Source organism: Mandrillus leucophaeus, unplaced genomic scaffold, assembly GCF_000951045.1.
Source record: "Mandrillus leucophaeus isolate KB7577 unplaced genomic scaffold, Mleu.le_1.0 Scaffold28, whole genome shotgun sequence".
In the NCBI taxonomy this organism is placed as follows: Eukaryota; Metazoa; Chordata; class Mammalia; order Primates; family Cercopithecidae; genus Mandrillus; species Mandrillus leucophaeus.
Window position 1 is genome coordinate 924,904 of NW_012102920.1, and position 16,463 is coordinate 941,366.

The following is a 16,463-nucleotide window of genomic DNA, read 5'->3' on the forward strand; positions in this document are numbered from 1 at the left end:
TAAATCTCACCTCAAATTCTTTGCCTTCCCTCCTCGGCCTTCCCACCCCAATCCATAAATCTCACCTCAAATTCTTTACCTTAGTTACTTCTGCAAAGACCCTTTTGCAAATGGGGTCCCATCCTGAGGTGCAGGGGGACCTGCTTTCAGGGCTACCCTTCACCCTGCTACGGGCCCCCAGCCTCTGTCCCTGGTCCTCCCCGGCCGCTGCACCTGCTGAGGCTGCTGCACCCGGATGCTCTACAGAGGCCTTGGCCAATCCAGTCTCTGAATTCCCCAGAAGCCCTTCCAGAGACATGTCCGAGAGGCCCCTGGGCCAGCTGAGGTCAGAGGATGGGTCAGCAGGGCCAGTGCATCCCCCTTTGCCCCAGCCACATGCAGTTCCACCTTCATGCTCCATCCGGCTCCTCTCCCCACCCCAAACACCCCAGAGTGAAGAGCAGCCCCAGCCTCAGCCAACCCCAGGGTCGCTTTCAAATAAAGCAGGAGCGAAGTGCTGTCTCCTGTGCTTCTCACGAGACCATGGCACCCACGGGTAGGGGCCGAATCGGGATGTGTGGCAGGCCTGTTCCGTGTCCCTCTGCTGCGTCCACAGCTTCCGGGCTGGGGCCACCTTCCCATTCTGCTCCTGAAGCATCAGGGGAGCCCCCACCTCCCCTTATCTCCATTAAGAAGTAAGAGAAGGCCAGGTGCAGGCAGGGTTAACGCCTGTAACCCCAATACTTTGAAAGGCCAAGGCGGGAGGATCGCTTGAGCCCAGGAATTTGAGACCAGCCTGGGCAACATAGGGAGACTCCCATCTCCACCAAAAAATATGAAAATTAGCTAGGTGTGGTAGCGTGCACCTGTAGTCCCAGCTACTTGGGAGGCTGAGGCGGGAGAATCGCCTGAGCCCTGAGGTCGAGGCTGCAGTGAGCTGTGATCTTGCCATCGCACTCTAGCCTGTGCAACAGAGAGTGGGACCCTGTTTCAAAAAAAAAAAAGAAAGAAAAAGAAAAGGGCTAGGCACAATGGCTCCTGCCTGTAATCCCAGCACTTTGGAAGGCCGAGGTGGGTAGATCGCTTGAGATCAGGAGTTCAAGACCAGCCTGGGAAACATGGCAAAACCCTGTCTCTACCAAAAAATAGGAAAAAATAGCCAGGTGTGATGGCACACACCTGTAGTCCCAGCTCCTCGGGAGGCTGAGGTGGGAGGATCACTTAAGCCCAGGAGGCAGAGGTTACAGTGAGCCAAGATCACACCACTGTACTCCAACCTGGGTAACAGAGTGAGATGCCATCTCAATGCCATCTCAGAGAAAAAAGAAAACAAGACAAGGTGACTCCAGGTGCACAGAGCCCTGCAGGCATCACACCTGCCCTGCTCTTCAGGGAAATTCACAGAACAAATGTGCCGTCGTCACACGAACTGATTGCATTGATGGGTGTGGCCGTGGTGACAAGTGACCGACACCCCAGCAGCCTGCACGCTGAGGCGTCCCTGTAGCTTGGGCTCCGTGTCTGCAGTAGGGTCCTTCGGATCAGCTGCTGCCTGCCTGCCTTGTCTCCTTTCTCCCGTGTGGGGCAGGCAGAGCAGACCCTGAGTGGGACAAGCCCTGAGCAAGGCAGGGAGGAAGGCGGGGGCAGGGCCTGGGGGCTGGCGCACCCTCCGTCCCATCAGCCCTGCCAGGCCTGGTGCTCAGACCTGACCCAGGGTGGGCCTGTGCTGTCCCTGGCAGGGCTGGAGGTGATTGAGACAGTGATGCCACTGGCCCCACTGTCTGAGCCGCTCCCTGCCTCCTCCAAATGACTCTGGAAAGACTGAGCCTCTCCCTGGCGATGGTAAGGGCGGGCTGCGGTGCCCTTGCTCTTGGTCTCCACTGAGCTGAATTCACCAGTAAAAGCCCTTGAAGCAGAGTGATGGCCCCAAGGCACTCGCTTACGAGTTTAACTTCTGGAACATAGCAACGCCGGCTGGGGTCTCCTGGAAGCATCCCTCCAGGCTGTTTGATCAGCAAGGCAGTCAGGTGACCTAAACAGCAGACATGTATCCTCTGCCAGCCCTGGAGGCCAGAATCAGAAGTTGAGGGGTTGGCAGGACTGGCCCTGTCAGGTCACTTTGCGGGAGATTGTCCCACGCCTCTCTCCAGCTTCTGGTGGTGCCGCAATCCCTGGGCTCTGTGGTTGGAGAAACCTCAGCCTCTGCCCCATCTACACTTGGCCTCTTCTCTGTACCTCTCACTGGATTTAGGGCCCACTCTAACCCAGGGTGACCTTATCTTAAATCGTTACATCTGCCGAGACCTATTTCCAAATCAGATCACATGGCGAGATTCTGGGCAGACAGGATTTTTAGGGTCACTATGGAGCTGCCGTCATTAGCTCCTTCATCCTCACGGCAGCCCTGGAGGCAGGTGCCATGCCGCCATCTTGCAGGTGAGGAAGCTGAGGCTTGGGGGTGCCGCGAGCCCTGGGGTGTCTGACAGCAGAGCCCCCGCCAGCACCATCCGCAGGGAAGCCTTGGTTCCAGTCGCCCTGGAGTCTTGAGCACCTCCCAGCTGTGGAACCTGTTTTGTGTGGCAAGGCAGTGAAGCCTCGTCACTGGAACAAAGCAGGCGCTGGATAAGTGCAACAAGATGGTCTCGTTTAGACCAGATGATAGCACATCCCCTGTGCAGGCCCACAGTCCATGGGAGCTGCTGCCATTGTTCATTTGTGTTCAATGAAGCCGGGCACCGTGACTCAGCCTGTAATCCCAGCACTTCAGGACGCCAAGGCAGAAGGATCGCTTGAGCCTAGGAGTTCGAGACCAGCCTGGACAATGTAGTGAGACCCCATCTCTACAAAAAATAAAAATAAAACTAGCTGGGCATGGTGGTGACACACCTGTAATCCCAGCTACTCAGGAGGCTGAGGCAGGAGGATGGCTTGAGTCCAGGAGGTCGAGGCTGCAGTGAGCTGTGATCATCCCACTGCACTCCAGCCTGGGTGACAGAGCGAGACTCAGTCTCAAAAAAAAAAAAAAAAGAAAAGCCAAAGACTTTCGCCTACAGGCAAGTGGGGCCGGTGCTGAGAGGTCCCAGTGAACTCTGTTTTGGATCTGTCTCTTTGAGTCTCAACACCCAGACCTTGCATCTGGGGAGCATGAGCCGGGGCAGGTGGCGTCCTCAGACCCGCAGCCTCGAACCCCCCCCCGGACATGGGCTCCTGACTGTGAGGCCCGTGAGTGCCTGGAGGGCCGGGGTCTGAGGCCTGATATGGCCGCTCTTACCATCAAGAGAGTGATTCCCCAATTCCAGGGGCTAAGCCTCCCCACCCTCAGTTTACTCCACAGTCTCCAGCCACCCCTCCTCCCTTGGTCCCCACACATCCTGCCAGCTGGGCCTACGTCCTGCTCCGTGTCATCTGAGGCTATCAGCATCTACAGCTTCCATGTGGGAAAGGCCCCCCTAATGCAGGCATCACCCCCTGGCCGGCCCTGCCCCAGGCCCCCAGCAGACAGTTGTGTGTCGGGCCCCAGGTGCTTCGCCGGGAGCCCTCACTCCCCGGGCCTGGTCGTTGGTGCTCACCTGGTTCTCACCTGCAGTTCGAGGAGCTCGTCTACCTCTGGATGGAGCGGCAGAAGTCGGGGGGCAACTACAGCCGCCACCGCGCACAGACGGAGAAGCACGTGGTCCTGTGCGTCAGCTCCCTCAAGATCGACCTCCTCATGGACTTCCTGAACGAGTTCTACGCCCACCCCCGGCTCCAGGTGAGGCCCCTGACCACGGCCCAGCAGACGCCTCCCTCCTGGCCCCCAGAGATGCCATCCTCTCCCCAGGACTGCTTGGCAAGTCTCTCAGTCCTCAGCCTCAGTTTACCCCTTCAGTGAGGATGGCAGTCCACACTCAGGTGGGGGGCCCTGCGGCGGCCTCTTTTCCCTCCCGCCAGATGCAAGATCACAGTGAGCCCCAGGGCTCAGAGGTGGTGGCACAAACACAGTCCTGAAGGCAGGGCCGCCCGGGTTTGGCAGGGGCTGGCTCAGAGGGTCTGACCCTCTGCCTGGCCGGCAGGACTATTACGTGGTCATCCTGTGCCCCACGGAGATGGATGTCCAGGTACGCAGAGTCCTGCAGATCCCTCTGTGGTCCCAGCGGGTCATCTACCTCCAGGGCTCTGCGCTCAAAGACCAGGACCTCATGCGAGCCAAGTGAGTGCTGGTGGGCAGAGGGGGCGGCATGGGGGCACCTTCCTGAGACAGGTCGGCTGCTCAGGGCTAGGGCATTGGCCACCACTCTCATGGCCAAGGGTCCTGAGTCGGCCTGCCCAGCGAGCTGATCGGAGCAGGGGGTCCCGAGGGTGGGTGCCAGGAGCTCTTGGCCCAATATGAGTTGGTCCAGCTGGAGGTGGACCGTCTGGGGTGAACCATCCAGAGTGGACCGTCTCGGGTGGACCATTCAGGGTGGAATGTCCAAAGTGGACCATCTCAACATCTTCCTGAGACAGCTCAGCTGCTCAGGGCTGAGTCATTGACCATTGCTCTCATGGCCAATGAGAGCCATTAGAGCATTGTAGACTATCCTCAGGGTGGACCATTTGAAGTGAACCATCCAGGATGGACATCTGGGATGGACCATCTAGGATGAACCCTCCAGTGTAGACCATCTGGGGTGGATCTTCTGGGATGGACCATCTAGGGTGGGTCGTCTGGGCTGGACCATTCAGGGTGGACGTTCTGGGATGGACCATTTAGGTTGGACCATCCAAGGTGGATCATCCGGGGTGGATCGTCTGGGGTGGACTGTCCAGGTGGACCATCCAGGGTGGATCATCTGGGGTGGACTGTTCAGAGTGGACTATCCAGGATGGACCATCTAGGGTAGACTGTCTAGGGTGGACCATTCAGAGTGAACCATCTGGGATGGACCATCCAGGGTGGGTCGTCTGGTGTGGACCATTTAGGGTGGAACATCTGGGGTTGACCCTCTGGGGTAGATCATTGGGGTGGACCCTCTGAGGTGGATTGTGTGGAGAAGACCATCTGGGGTAAATTGTCTGGGGTAGATCATCCAGGGTGGACTGTCTGGGGTGGACCATCTGGGGTAGACCGTCTGGGGCCTGCTGCAGCTTTCCCAGCTTAGGTCCCAAGCCCAGATGAGCAGGACCCTGCAGCCAGGCCCTTGTCCCTGTACTACCCACTCTGGAGCATCCCGGGCAAGCCCACCCCAGCTGAGTGTCTGTCTCCCTTTTGCAGGGTGAGGGGCAGCTTTTGCGAGCTCCACCTTTCCCTGCTCCAAGTCTAGGGAAATCTTTGTCAAGGTCTAGGGAGGCTCAAAATAGACCAGGGGCGGGAGAGTCGGCTGCTGTGAGTCAAGGCAGGAGAATGGGGGCTGCAGGTGGAACTTCCTTTTAAAGACAAATTGACAGAGTGACAGGGTAACGAGTGTATTGTTACCTGGAACTTTCCACAATGTGTTGGTGCACTTTCTGGGACACTCCCGGAAACCCCTCCTGGTGACGTTTTCATTCCAGGAGCCTGAAGGTGTCCTTAGTGGCATAGTGTGGGTGGTACGCCCAGGGTCTCTCCCCATCGCTCCCCCTCCCCCGCCACATCCAGAGCCCCAAGCTGGGGCCCATGGTCTATGGAATGCCACCTCTTTTGTGGTCCTGTCCCCAGCACACACAGGCAATGCACCTGCTTGGGCCCAGGGAGTGGGGAGAGGGCAGGGGTGTAGGCCATGCCCAGCCAGGCAGGGATGAGCCCAGGGCTGTGGGTACAGGGCCCGGGGCCCCTGCAGAGCAGGCAGTGGTGCCAGTGATGTGGTGAGGTTCCCTGCCCTGGGGCAGAGGCAACAGTTGCTCAGACAGCATCTCATCAGTTTCTGCAGTTTCCACAGCTGGGCTTTCGGGAGACCCAGGAGGCGCTGGAAGTGACCACCCAGGTTCCCAGACCATAGACTAGCCAGGCCAGGGAGCGGACAGGGTCTCTGCCCCCAAGTTCCCCCCACTCCTGCACCCCAGCCCAGCCCTGGGTGAATGTCTAATGGCAACATGCCAGATGGGTACCCCAGAAGCCAGTGCCCAGGTCAGGTTAGCTCCCCTGGTGCCCATGTCACTGGCACACCCTGAGGTGGGGTCTCCACTGGGCCTGCTCCTGCCAACCCCGGACCCCTAGCCCCTGCCACCTGGGAGTATGGACAAATCCAGGCAGCAGAGCCCCTCGCACGACCTCCTGATGCCCCTCCTACCTGGTCAGCCTCAGGGATAAGCCGGGAGGTTGCTTCAGAGAACAGGGCCTGGGGGAGGAAGGGTAGGCACTGCCCTAGGAAGCACCGTGGGCTCCCACTCAGGGCCGTGGCCAGAAGAAGCTGTCAGCTGGTGTCTCCAGGACACACCGTCTGCGGCGTCTGACCCCCTTGGCCCCCACCCGCTGGCAGCCTGCACACGCTCGGGGGACAGGCATGGCTCCTGTGCCGCCTTCTTGCATGTTAGAGCTTGAGGTCTCCCTAGGGCGTCCAGGAGTCCTGACCCGGCTCAGAGCCTGCCAGGGAGGGGTCAGGGAGTCTGGAGAGGCCCAGGATGCCTGGGGGGGCGGCACAGGGATGCCTGCTGGTGGAGGGCAAACAAGGATGCCTGTCAGGGGCACTGTGATGTGGGTTGGGGGGGCAGTACAGGGATGCCCACTGAGGGGACACAGTGATGTCTGACCAGCAGAGAGCAGGGGTCTCCTCCTACCTTCCATCCTCCCCGCCTTCCATCCTCCCCGCCTTCCATCCTCCCCGCCTTCCATCCAACGGTCCTCCCAACCTCTTCCCAGGGGAGGTCCTCCTCACCTCACCTTCGCACCCCCCCAGCTGCACTGCCCACCTCCCCTGCTCCACCCGCACTCAGGCCCTGGTGCATTGCAGGATGGACAATGGGGAGGCCTGCTTCATTCTCAGCAGCAGGAACGAGGTGGACCGCACGGCCGCGGTGAGTGAGGCTGAGGCCCTGCCCAGGCGGGAAGGACACCGTGGGGCTGGGGAGCGGGGGTCCGCGAGGGAGGAGACCTGCCCCAGGCTGCTGGTGCCGCCCAGCAACCCACAGAGGCCAGCCCGTCTGCACTGACCAACCACTCACCCCGCCAGGACCACCAGACCATCCTGCGTGCCTGGGCCGTGAAGGACTTCGCCCCCAACTGCCCCCTCTACGTCCAGATCCTCAAACCTGAAAACAAGTTTCACGTCAAGTTTGCCGGTGCGTCTGGGGCAGGGCGGGTGCGCACACGGGTGACGGTGCGTCTGGGACAGTTGTGCGTGTGCGCGAGCGGGTGACAGTGCATCTGGGGTAGGTGTGTGTGTGCGCACGGGTGCCGGCGCGTGTGGGGCAGGGCACAAGTGCGCGCGGGTGATGGCGCCTCTGGGGCAGGGCGCATGTGCGCGCGTGGGTGAACTGTACAGGGGGAGCGGGAGGGGCCGGCCCTGGAGCTCCACACACAAGGACACCAGGAGGTGCTGGAGGGGACGGCGGACCCCCATCCTCACCGCATCTGAGAAGGGACCTAGGGGTTCCGACCTCTTCAGATGAACAGTCTTACGCTGGGGACCTGGGGTCAGTGAAGGCAGGGTCAGAGGTCAGGTGGGGGCAGGAGCACCATCTGATGAGCACCTCTGTGGGCAGGGACCATGCTGGGTGCCCAGGGGACAGGGGCCAGGCCCCATGCCAGGTGCACGGGGGACGGGGTCAGGGCCCACATGGAGTGCCCAGAGCACAGGGGCCAGGGACTGCCCAGCCCTGGAGCTCCTCACTGAGCTGGGAGAGAAGCATAGGAACGATGGAAGGTCCATGGAGGCTCAGACCAAGGAGGGGGTTGGGGTCCAGAGACTCTGGGGGTGGTGATGCTGGAGCTGGACAGCAGGGGGTCCAGGGGGACACCAGGCGAGGGTGCGTCTGCACAGCACCTTCAGGAAGCGAGCAGGTGCTGTGGGGAAGGAGAGAGCCGGCAGGGCAGCAGGTGGACCAGCCTACCCCACTGCCCGCAGACCACGTGGTATGTGAGGAGGAGTGCAAGTATGCCATGCTGGCGCTGAACTGCATCTGCCCGGCCACCTCCACCCTCATCACCCTGCTGGTGCACACGTCCCGCGGCCAGTGAGTGCCCCGTGCCCCGCGGGACCGACCTCCGTGGCCCGGCCGGCACAGGGAGACAAGGCAGGGCCTGCGTGGGGGCGGGGACGGGCTTCCCGGAGGAGGGGCGTGTGGTGGGCAAAAGTCCTGCACAGGGAGGGGGTCCATGCCAGGGGAAGCGGAGGGGCCACCTGCAGACCCGGCCGGGCAGGAGGGGCAGCCACAGCTGAGGGTGACGCTCCCCTGGCCCCGCTCTGGCCCACAGGGAGGGACAGGAGTCCCCGGAGCAGTGGCAGCGCATGTACGGACGCTGCTCAGGCAATGAGGTGTACCACATCCGCATGGGTGACAGCAAGTTCTTCCGCGAGTACGAGGGCAAGAGCTTCACCTACGCGGCCTTCCACGCCCACAAGAAGTAAGGCCGGGCCGCGGCCATAGGGCTGGCACTCCGGGGCTGCTCCGTGCCCTCCGCGCCCACCCGGTCAGGCACAGGAGTGGCCCTGGGGCGGGGCTGCACAGGGCTCGGGGGCAGGACATCAGGGCATCCTGCCTGGCGAGGGCAGCCGCAGGACTGGGCTCCAGGTCCACGTAAAAACCTGCTGCGCGGCTCCTCCCTGAGGCTCATGGGCTGACACCAGCTCTCTGGTCCCCAACACCTCTGGGACGGGAGGGCTCGGCCAAGGTCCCTGACCCCAGATGGTCCCCGGGAGGAAGACGCGGAGCTCCAGTGGGGACTCTGGTGATTCGCAGGAAGGGCAGGCGGGGCAGGACGGGGTGGGCGAGCAGCGGGGCCTGAAGTGCTGGTGCCCCCGCCCAGGTACGGCGTGTGCCTCATCGGGCTGAAGCGAGAGGACAACAAGAGCATCCTGCTAAACCCGGGGCCCCGGCACATCCTGGCTGCCTCGGACACCTGCTTCTACATCAACATCACCAAGGAGGAGAACTCAGCCTTCATCTTCAAGCAGGAGGAGAAGCGGAAGAAGAGGGCCTTCTCGGGGCAGGGGCTGCACGAGGGTCCAGCCCGCCTGCCTGTGCACAGCATCATCGCCTCCATGGGTGAGCCGGGGCAGGCGCGCGGGACTCCCTGGGGCTGCTCCTCTGGTGAGAGACCAGGCGGGACAGGGCAGGTGACCAGGTGGGACAGGTGCGGGAGACCCGGTGGGACGGGGCAGGTGACCAGGCAGGGCGGGAGACCAAGCGGGACAGGGCGGGAGACCAGGCCAGTGTGGCCTCCAGACCCAGCTCCTCTTGGCCTGTGCCTCCAACTTTGGATAAGTGGTGTCTCTCTGGGCCTGTTTTTGAATCTGTCAAACAGGGGTGTCCCCACCTTCCTGTGGCCACCTTTGTGGGCATTGCTCACTGTGTCCAAGTGGAGTGGCCCACAGGACCGGTTGGCAGCTCAACTGGAGGCTCCTGGTGGTCCCATCAGCTCAGAGGGTCTGCTTCACATGTGGCCCTCAAACAGTCGGGGACCCTGACGTCCAATGGGGTCAGGAGTTGGCGGGATGAGGTCGTGGTGGCCGAGGGCTTTGGCCTCTCATCGCGCCCTCAGGGATCCTCCCGGGGTGCCGCGTGCCGCCTCTGAGCAGGTGCAGGCCCGTGGCCCCGAAGGCAGCACCTATAATGCTGTTGCCGCCCCCCAGCCAGGCCTTCCTAGGGGACAGTTAGGGAGCAGGGCCAGGCCAGGAAGCCACTCAGGCCACAGACCCACGGCCGGGCCAGGGCATTGTTGCCTCCGTACAGTGGCCCAGGCAGAGGCTGACCCTATGGGGCACCCCTGCACGCCCACCCTGGGGGTTGTTACACGGTGGCTGCTGGGGCACCAGGTGGTTCAGTGCAGTGGGGTACAGTCTCCAAGACCCAGAGGGCCCTGGGGTTTGGAGACGTGCTGATGCAGAGCCTGCCACCTGCCAGACCCCGCAGGTTGCTGGCCCCCGTCTACGGCAGCTCACTCGGGGGGCCGGGCCTGGCCACAGGGCACTGGGGAGGCAGGCTGCTGCTGCCTAGCCACACCTCCACCTTTACCTGCACGGTGGGCACTCTGCCCCCAGGTGGCTTCCAGGAAACCAGGGTGACTCGGGCAACCCTCACTGCACCCACAGAGGCCCTGGGCCATACCTGGAGGTCCACAACCCCCACCTGGCAGCCTGGGGGTGGTGCAGGAGTGACAGAGTCTGCTCCCGCAGGCACCGAGTGACCCGGCTGCTCCCCACCTGGCCCTGTCCGCCAGGCAGCCTGACCAGCTGCCCGGGCCCCCAAGGCTGGGACCCCGACCCTAGGATCAGCCAACCCCCTCCTCAGGCAGCTGGTACTGAGGCCACAGCAGCTGGCCTGGGTGGTATCGATGGGGCACTGAGGTCCCCTGGGTCTTCGCTCAACATCACCACCCCAGAGGCCGCTGTTCCCATTGTATGGAGGAGGAAACTGAGGGATAGATTGACGCTCACCAGCTGGAGCGCAGGAGCCAGCCCGTGACAGGGTCTCCAGAGATGACTGTGTTTGCCTGAGCTCTGGGAACTCGCCGCCCCTGGAGGGTGGGAGTCGGGCTGCAGCCAAGCACAGGGCTCTCTTCCAGGGACGGTGGCCATGGACCTGCAGGGCACGGAGCACCGGCCCACGCAAAGCAGTGGGGGGGGCGGGGGCAACAAGCTGGCACTGCCCACAGAGAACGGCTCGGGCAGCCGGCGGCCCAGCATCGCGCCCGTCCTGGAGCTGGCCGACAGCTCGGCCCTGCTGCCCTGCGACCTGCTGAGCGACCAATCAGAGGACGAGGTGACGCCGTCGGACGACGAGGGGCTCTCGGTGGTAGAGTGAGTGCTGCCTTGGAGATGGCTCCCGGGGGGGGGGAGGAGCCGCCGGGAGTGCGGGGGAGGGGAGCGTCGGAGCCGCCTCGGTGGTCCCCCGTGCTCTGAACTGCAGCTTCCGGACAGCTTCGTGGAAGTCCTTGTTTGACAAATGGGACCTTCAGGGGACGTGACACAGACATCAGAGCCACAGCACTCTTGTCCCCAGGGAGCACTTAGAGTGTCACTGAGATGGGGGTGTGCTGGGCTACACCCTTCCCAGTTGGGGCTGGGGGTGCAGAGCTAACTGGGGTGAGGCAGCGCTCACTGGGGCAGGGGCTGTGTGTCAGGCACCGGGTAGCACCATCCTCAGAGAGGGGCCCGTTCCCACCCACCTCACCAGCCAGCCCCACAGTGGTCCGGTCACTCTCTGAATCAGGATGGAGCCGGGCAGTGACCACAGGCCATCTCATCCACCCAGTACCCTAGGTCTCCCCCTGAGCACCACAGAGCACAGAGGGGCACAGCCCGCCTGACCAAGGGTGGGTATCCTCTGAGCAGGGTCCCTGTGCGACCCCTGGGCAAGGCAGCATCCCAGCCTGGAAACCACGGCCCATCCTGAGCTGTCGTCCTGGCCTAGCTTTGGAGCCAAGTCCTCCGGCTACAAATTGTAAGACAGGAGGCCCCACTCTGTTCTCAGCAGCTTCTGCCTCTTGGCCTCAGCCAGGACAGACAAGTGCCCCAACAGCAGGGCCCAAAGGCCCGTCCTCAGCGGGGCTGCCTCACTCTGCCGTGGCCTTCGCCTCTGGGGTTGGGTCAACGCACTGTAATGACAGCCCGTCATTTCCCAGCTGCGGGGAAACAGCCCTGAACCATCGCGTGTGTGTGTTGGGTGCTGCTGAGGACGGGTGGTGGCTGACTGGGGACAACAGCCAGGCTGGAAAAGTGTGTGGATATGAGCCCAAGGCCAGAGTGCCTGCCCCACCAGCCTGGGGTGCTGGGGACGTCAGGGAGGCGTGGCAGGCGGGCAGAGCCCTGTGGGTTTGGCCTGTGGCTGCAAAGCCTCATCTAAGCTGTGGTGGGGGGAGAAAGACCACGCAGGGCATGGGGGTGGATGTGTGGGGGGGGGTGTGTTCTGTGTGTCCATGTATGTGTGGTGTATGTTGTGTGTGTCCATATGTGTATGTGTGTGGTGTGTCAATGTGTGTTGTCGGTGTGTGGTGTGTCCGTGTGTGTGTGGTGTGTGTTGTGTCTGTGTGTGTGATGTATGGTGTGTTGTGTGTGTCCACGTGTGGTGTGTGTTGTGTCTGTTGTGTGGGTGGTATGAGTTGCGTATTTGTGTGTGTGGTGTGTGTGTGGTGTGTTGTGTGTGGTGTGTGTGTTGTCTGTGTGTTGTGTGTCCGTGTGTGGTGCATGTTGTGTGTGTGTGTGGTGTGTTGTGTATGTTGTGTGTCTGTGTATGTTGTGTGTGGGTTGTGTGTGTGGTGTGTGTTGTGCCTGTTGTGTGTTGTGTCTGTGTGTCCGTGTGTGGTGCATGTTGTGTCTGTGTGTGGTGTGTGTGGTGTATGTTGTGTGTGTGTTGTGTGTGCTGTGTGTTTGGTGTGTGTATGTTGTGTGTTGTGTCTATGTGTGTCTGTGGTGCATGTTGTGTCTGTGTGTGGTGTGTGTGTGTCCGTGTGTTGTCTGTCCATGTGTGGTGCATGTTGTGTCTGTGTGTGGTGTGTGTGTTGTGTGTGTATGTTGTGTGTTGTGTCTGTGTGTGTCTGTGGTGCATGTTGTGTCTGTGGTGTGTGTGTGTGTGTCCGTGTGTCTGTGTGTTGTGTCTGTGTGTCCATGTGTGGTGCATGTGTGTGTGTGGTGTGTGTGTTGTGTATGTTGTGTGTCCGTGTGTGTGGTGTGTGTCTGGGTGTGTTGTGTGTGTCTGTGGTGCATGTTGTGTGTGTCTGTGGTGCATGTTGTGTGTGTGGTGTGTATGTTGTGTCCGTGCACATGGTGCGCATGTGCATACATCAGCATGTGTTCATTTCTGTGTGTATGTGTTGTGTGTACGTCCTGGTGTGTCCATTTCCGTGTGCCTGTATGTGGCCATGTGTTGTGTGCATGTGTCTGGATGTGTCCATCTCCATGTGTGCACATGTGTGAACGTCTCCACTGTGCATGTGTGTTGGGTGGAGTCTCACCCCAGACCCTCAGGGAAGGGTGGGCCCAGGGTACAGCCTGCCTGGTCCCACCCCAGAGTAGCTGAGGGCTGACCATGCGGGTTCCTGAGCTGACTAGGTGAGGGGCGAGCCCCACAGCCACCCCCTCCCACACCTGGGTGAGGGCAGCAGCAGTGAGGGCCCTACCCACCCGGCAGTCTCCTCCAGTCCCCTCCAGTCCCCCAAGGCCCCGGTAGGGCCAAGTCCATACCTCCCCAGCCCTGGCCTTGCAGCCGCTGCTGACCCGTCAGGCAGGCACGAATCCTTAAGGTTTGGCACCTGTGTGGGTGCCCTGGGCACTGCCCTGACTGCCCTGCAGGACACACGGGGTCCTGGGTGCCAAGGCTGGGCAGGCCCCACGACGTGGTGATCACAGGCTCAGCTGGAGGAACGTTTGCTGATGCACAGGTGGTTGAGGGAAGAACAGGCCACCTTGGGCCAGCTGTGCGTGACCCCGAGCAACGTGGCTGTGGGGGGAGTGGGTGCCCTCGAGTCCCCCAGCCCGGGGGAGGGGCCAGAGCAGACTCAGCCACCTGTGTGCAGCTGTGCTGAGGGCTTCTGTCTCCTGCCCCAGGTACGTGAAGGGCTACCCTCCCAACTCGCCCTACATCGGCAGCTCCCCAACCCTGTGCCACCTCCTGCCTGTGAAGGCCCCCTTCTGCTGCCTGCGGCTGGACAAGGTAAGGCTGGCGGCTCTGCCGCACTCTGCGCCCCCAGACGCCAGCACCGGGCCAGGCACACCTGCCCTGGTTTCTCTTTGATCACTTTACGTTTCGATGTCATTGCAAACTTCTAGCAAAGCTGCAAGAATACTACAAGGGAGAGCCGCGGACCCTTCACCCAGATTCAGCAGACGTTCCCTTCCCGTCCCGTGTGGGCTCTCCCTCTCCCAGTTTCTATGTTAGAAGCCCATGTTTTCTGAACCATTTTGAGAACAGGTTGGAGCCACCACACCCCTTTCCCCTAATACATCCACATGCCTTCCCAAAGATGAAGAACCATCTTGTAACCACAGCTCATTAGGACAGGGACCCTGGCCCGGCATGAGTGTCTGATCCACTGTCCGGGTTCAGATTGCGCCGAGGGCCCCGACAGCCTTCAGTATCCTGCGTGACAGTGTATTCCCCGCTGGGAGCCTGTCCTGGCTGCGTCTTAGCACTCCTTTCTCATTACTCTCCGTTAATCTGGAATGTTCCCTGGGGTCTCTTGACCTTAATATTTTTGCAGAGCCGGGGACCAGTGACTTGGTGGCAGGTGGGTCTGCCGATGTTTCTTGGTGGTGGGACTCTGCCTGCGTGTGGGGCCAGCCCTCCCTGGAAACTCGGGGGTCAATTGTCAGGTCACTGGCGATGTTAACTTGGATCTGGTGGCAAACTGGGGTCAGCAGGTTTCCCCACTGTGAAAATCACTGTTTTCCTTCTGGAGTTAGAGCTTCTCTGTGGGGGACGTGTTGAGATCAGGAAAGCAAACCACTGGACCAAGTGGCTTCAGCATCCATCAGTGGGTTCTTTTTTGTTTATTTGTTGTTTGGTTTTTTTTTTTTTTTTTTTTGAGACTGAGTCTCGCTCTGTCGCCCAGGCTGGAGTGCTGTGGCCGGATCTCGGTTCACTGCAAACTCCGCCTCCCGGGTTCCCGCCATTCTCCTGCCTCAGCCTCCCAAGTAGCTGGGACTACAGGCGCCGCCACCTCGCCCGGCTAGTTTTTTGTATTTTTTAGTAGAGACGGGGTTTCACCGTGTTAGCCAGGATGGTCTCGATCTCCTGACCTCGTGATCCGCCCGTCTCGGCCTCCCAAAGTGCTGGGATTACAGGCTTGAGCCACCGCGCCCGGCCTGTTTGTTTTTTTTTTTGAGACAGGGTCCCACTCTGTCATCCAGGCTGGAGTGCAGTGGTGGGATCATAGCTCACTACAGCCTCCACCTCCCAGGCTCAAGGGGTCCTCCCACCTCAGCCTCCTGAGTGGCTGGGACCACAGGCACGCCCCACCACACCTGGCTAATTTTATTTTTATTTTTGTAGCGATGGGGTCTCCCTATGTTGCCCAGGCTAGTCTCGAACTCCTGGACTCAAGTGATCCTCCGATCTTGGCCTCCCAAAGTGCTGGGGTTACAGGCATGAGCCACCACGCTGGCCATCAGTGGATGGTTTCCAGTTCCGGAATCTCTCCAGCTGTGTGTTAGGGCTCAGCCACAAAGGAGACCTGCTCTTCCCCGTGTGTGTCCTTCACGGACCACGGGCTCCCAGTGTGTTCTGTGGGTTGTAATCTGTGGCTGGTCATTGCAGCAGCAGCATCCTTGACAGATCACTATTGATTCTGATGCTCAGACCCCCTGGGTTCGCTGGGTGGGGTGGGGGCCTTCAAGTGGCTTCTAGGTGCTTCTGGCACAACCCCCTCACCCTTTGAGCTCATCTGTGCTTTCCAACCGGAGAGGTTCCAGCCACATCTTGGCCTTCCCCTGCTCCAGTCTGGAATGAACCACTTCTCCAAGGAAGCCTGATTCCTTTTAGTGGAAAATGATGATTGGAAACCAAGATCTGGGCATGTGGCGTGCTCACGGCTGCTGGCGTCCCTGCTCTGAGCCTTGTGGTGGACAAAACAAGAAAAAGTGTGTGCACACACAGGACACGTACCTGTGCTCATGCCTAGATCTCCAGCCACGTGCCAAAACCACATGTTCACATGGACACCGCCCTTTCCACCTCTGACATGGCTCTGCTCTGTGCCGCCTGTGGGCACAGCTGTAGCATCTGGTGGTGCCTGTAGCTCCCACCAGGTGCATGTAGGCCATGAAAGGGCCGTGGGCCGAGAGGCTGACGGCTGGGTGTTCAGGGGGGTTGTTTGGTGAGGGGTCTGGGAGGGCTCCAGTGGCCAGCAGGAGCCAGCCCTGATTCCAGCATCTGCCCCCAGGGCTGCAAGCACAACAGCTATGAAGATGCCAAGGCCTACGGGTTCAAGAACAAGCTGATCATCGTCTCGGCAGAGACGGCCGGCAACGGGCTGTACAACTTCATCGTGCCGCTGCGGGCCTACTACCGATCCCGCAAGGAGTTAAACCCCATTGTGCTGCTGCTGGACAACAAGTGAGGCTCCTGGGGCTCTGCCCACCCCGCCCACCCCGGCCTCAGACCTGCAGCCAGCAGCCTCCCCGACTGGGCCCACCCTTCACCTTTGAAGAGGGCACGGGAACATGGGGCCTCTGGCCTGGTCCTCTCAGCTTTCCCAAAAAGGGGGGCTCTCCTCCCTGCTCCCAACTCCTCCTGCTCCCAGCTCCTCCCCACTCCCACTCCTGCTCTCAGCTCCTCTGACTCCTAGCTCCTCTGGCTCCCAGCTCTTCCCCACTCCCAACTCCTCCTCACTCCCAGCTCCTCTGGCTCCCAGCTCCTCCCCACTCCCAGCTCCTCTAGCTCCCAGCTCCTCT

General features: G+C 61.0%; 1 protein-coding gene across 1 annotated transcript in view; it reads left to right on the plus strand.

The window, feature by feature from the left end:
• KCNT1 (potassium channel, sodium activated subfamily T, member 1) overlaps positions 1-16,463 on the plus strand; it is a 98,596-nt gene that overhangs the window by 66,651 nt on the left and 15,482 nt on the right. Inside the window, exons 11-20 of the mRNA XM_011985063.1 lie at positions 3,566-3,730; positions 4,032-4,168; positions 6,867-6,930; positions 7,086-7,194; positions 7,980-8,088; positions 8,330-8,479; positions 8,882-9,120; positions 10,640-10,874; positions 13,620-13,725; positions 15,953-16,125. Of these exons, the coding sequence (XP_011840453.1) occupies positions 3,566-3,730; positions 4,032-4,168; positions 6,867-6,930; positions 7,086-7,194; positions 7,980-8,088; positions 8,330-8,479; positions 8,882-9,120; positions 10,640-10,874; positions 13,620-13,725; positions 15,953-16,125 (1,487 nt within the window). The remainder of the gene's footprint in view (positions 1-3,565; positions 3,731-4,031; positions 4,169-6,866; positions 6,931-7,085; positions 7,195-7,979; positions 8,089-8,329; positions 8,480-8,881; positions 9,121-10,639; positions 10,875-13,619; positions 13,726-15,952; positions 16,126-16,463) is intronic.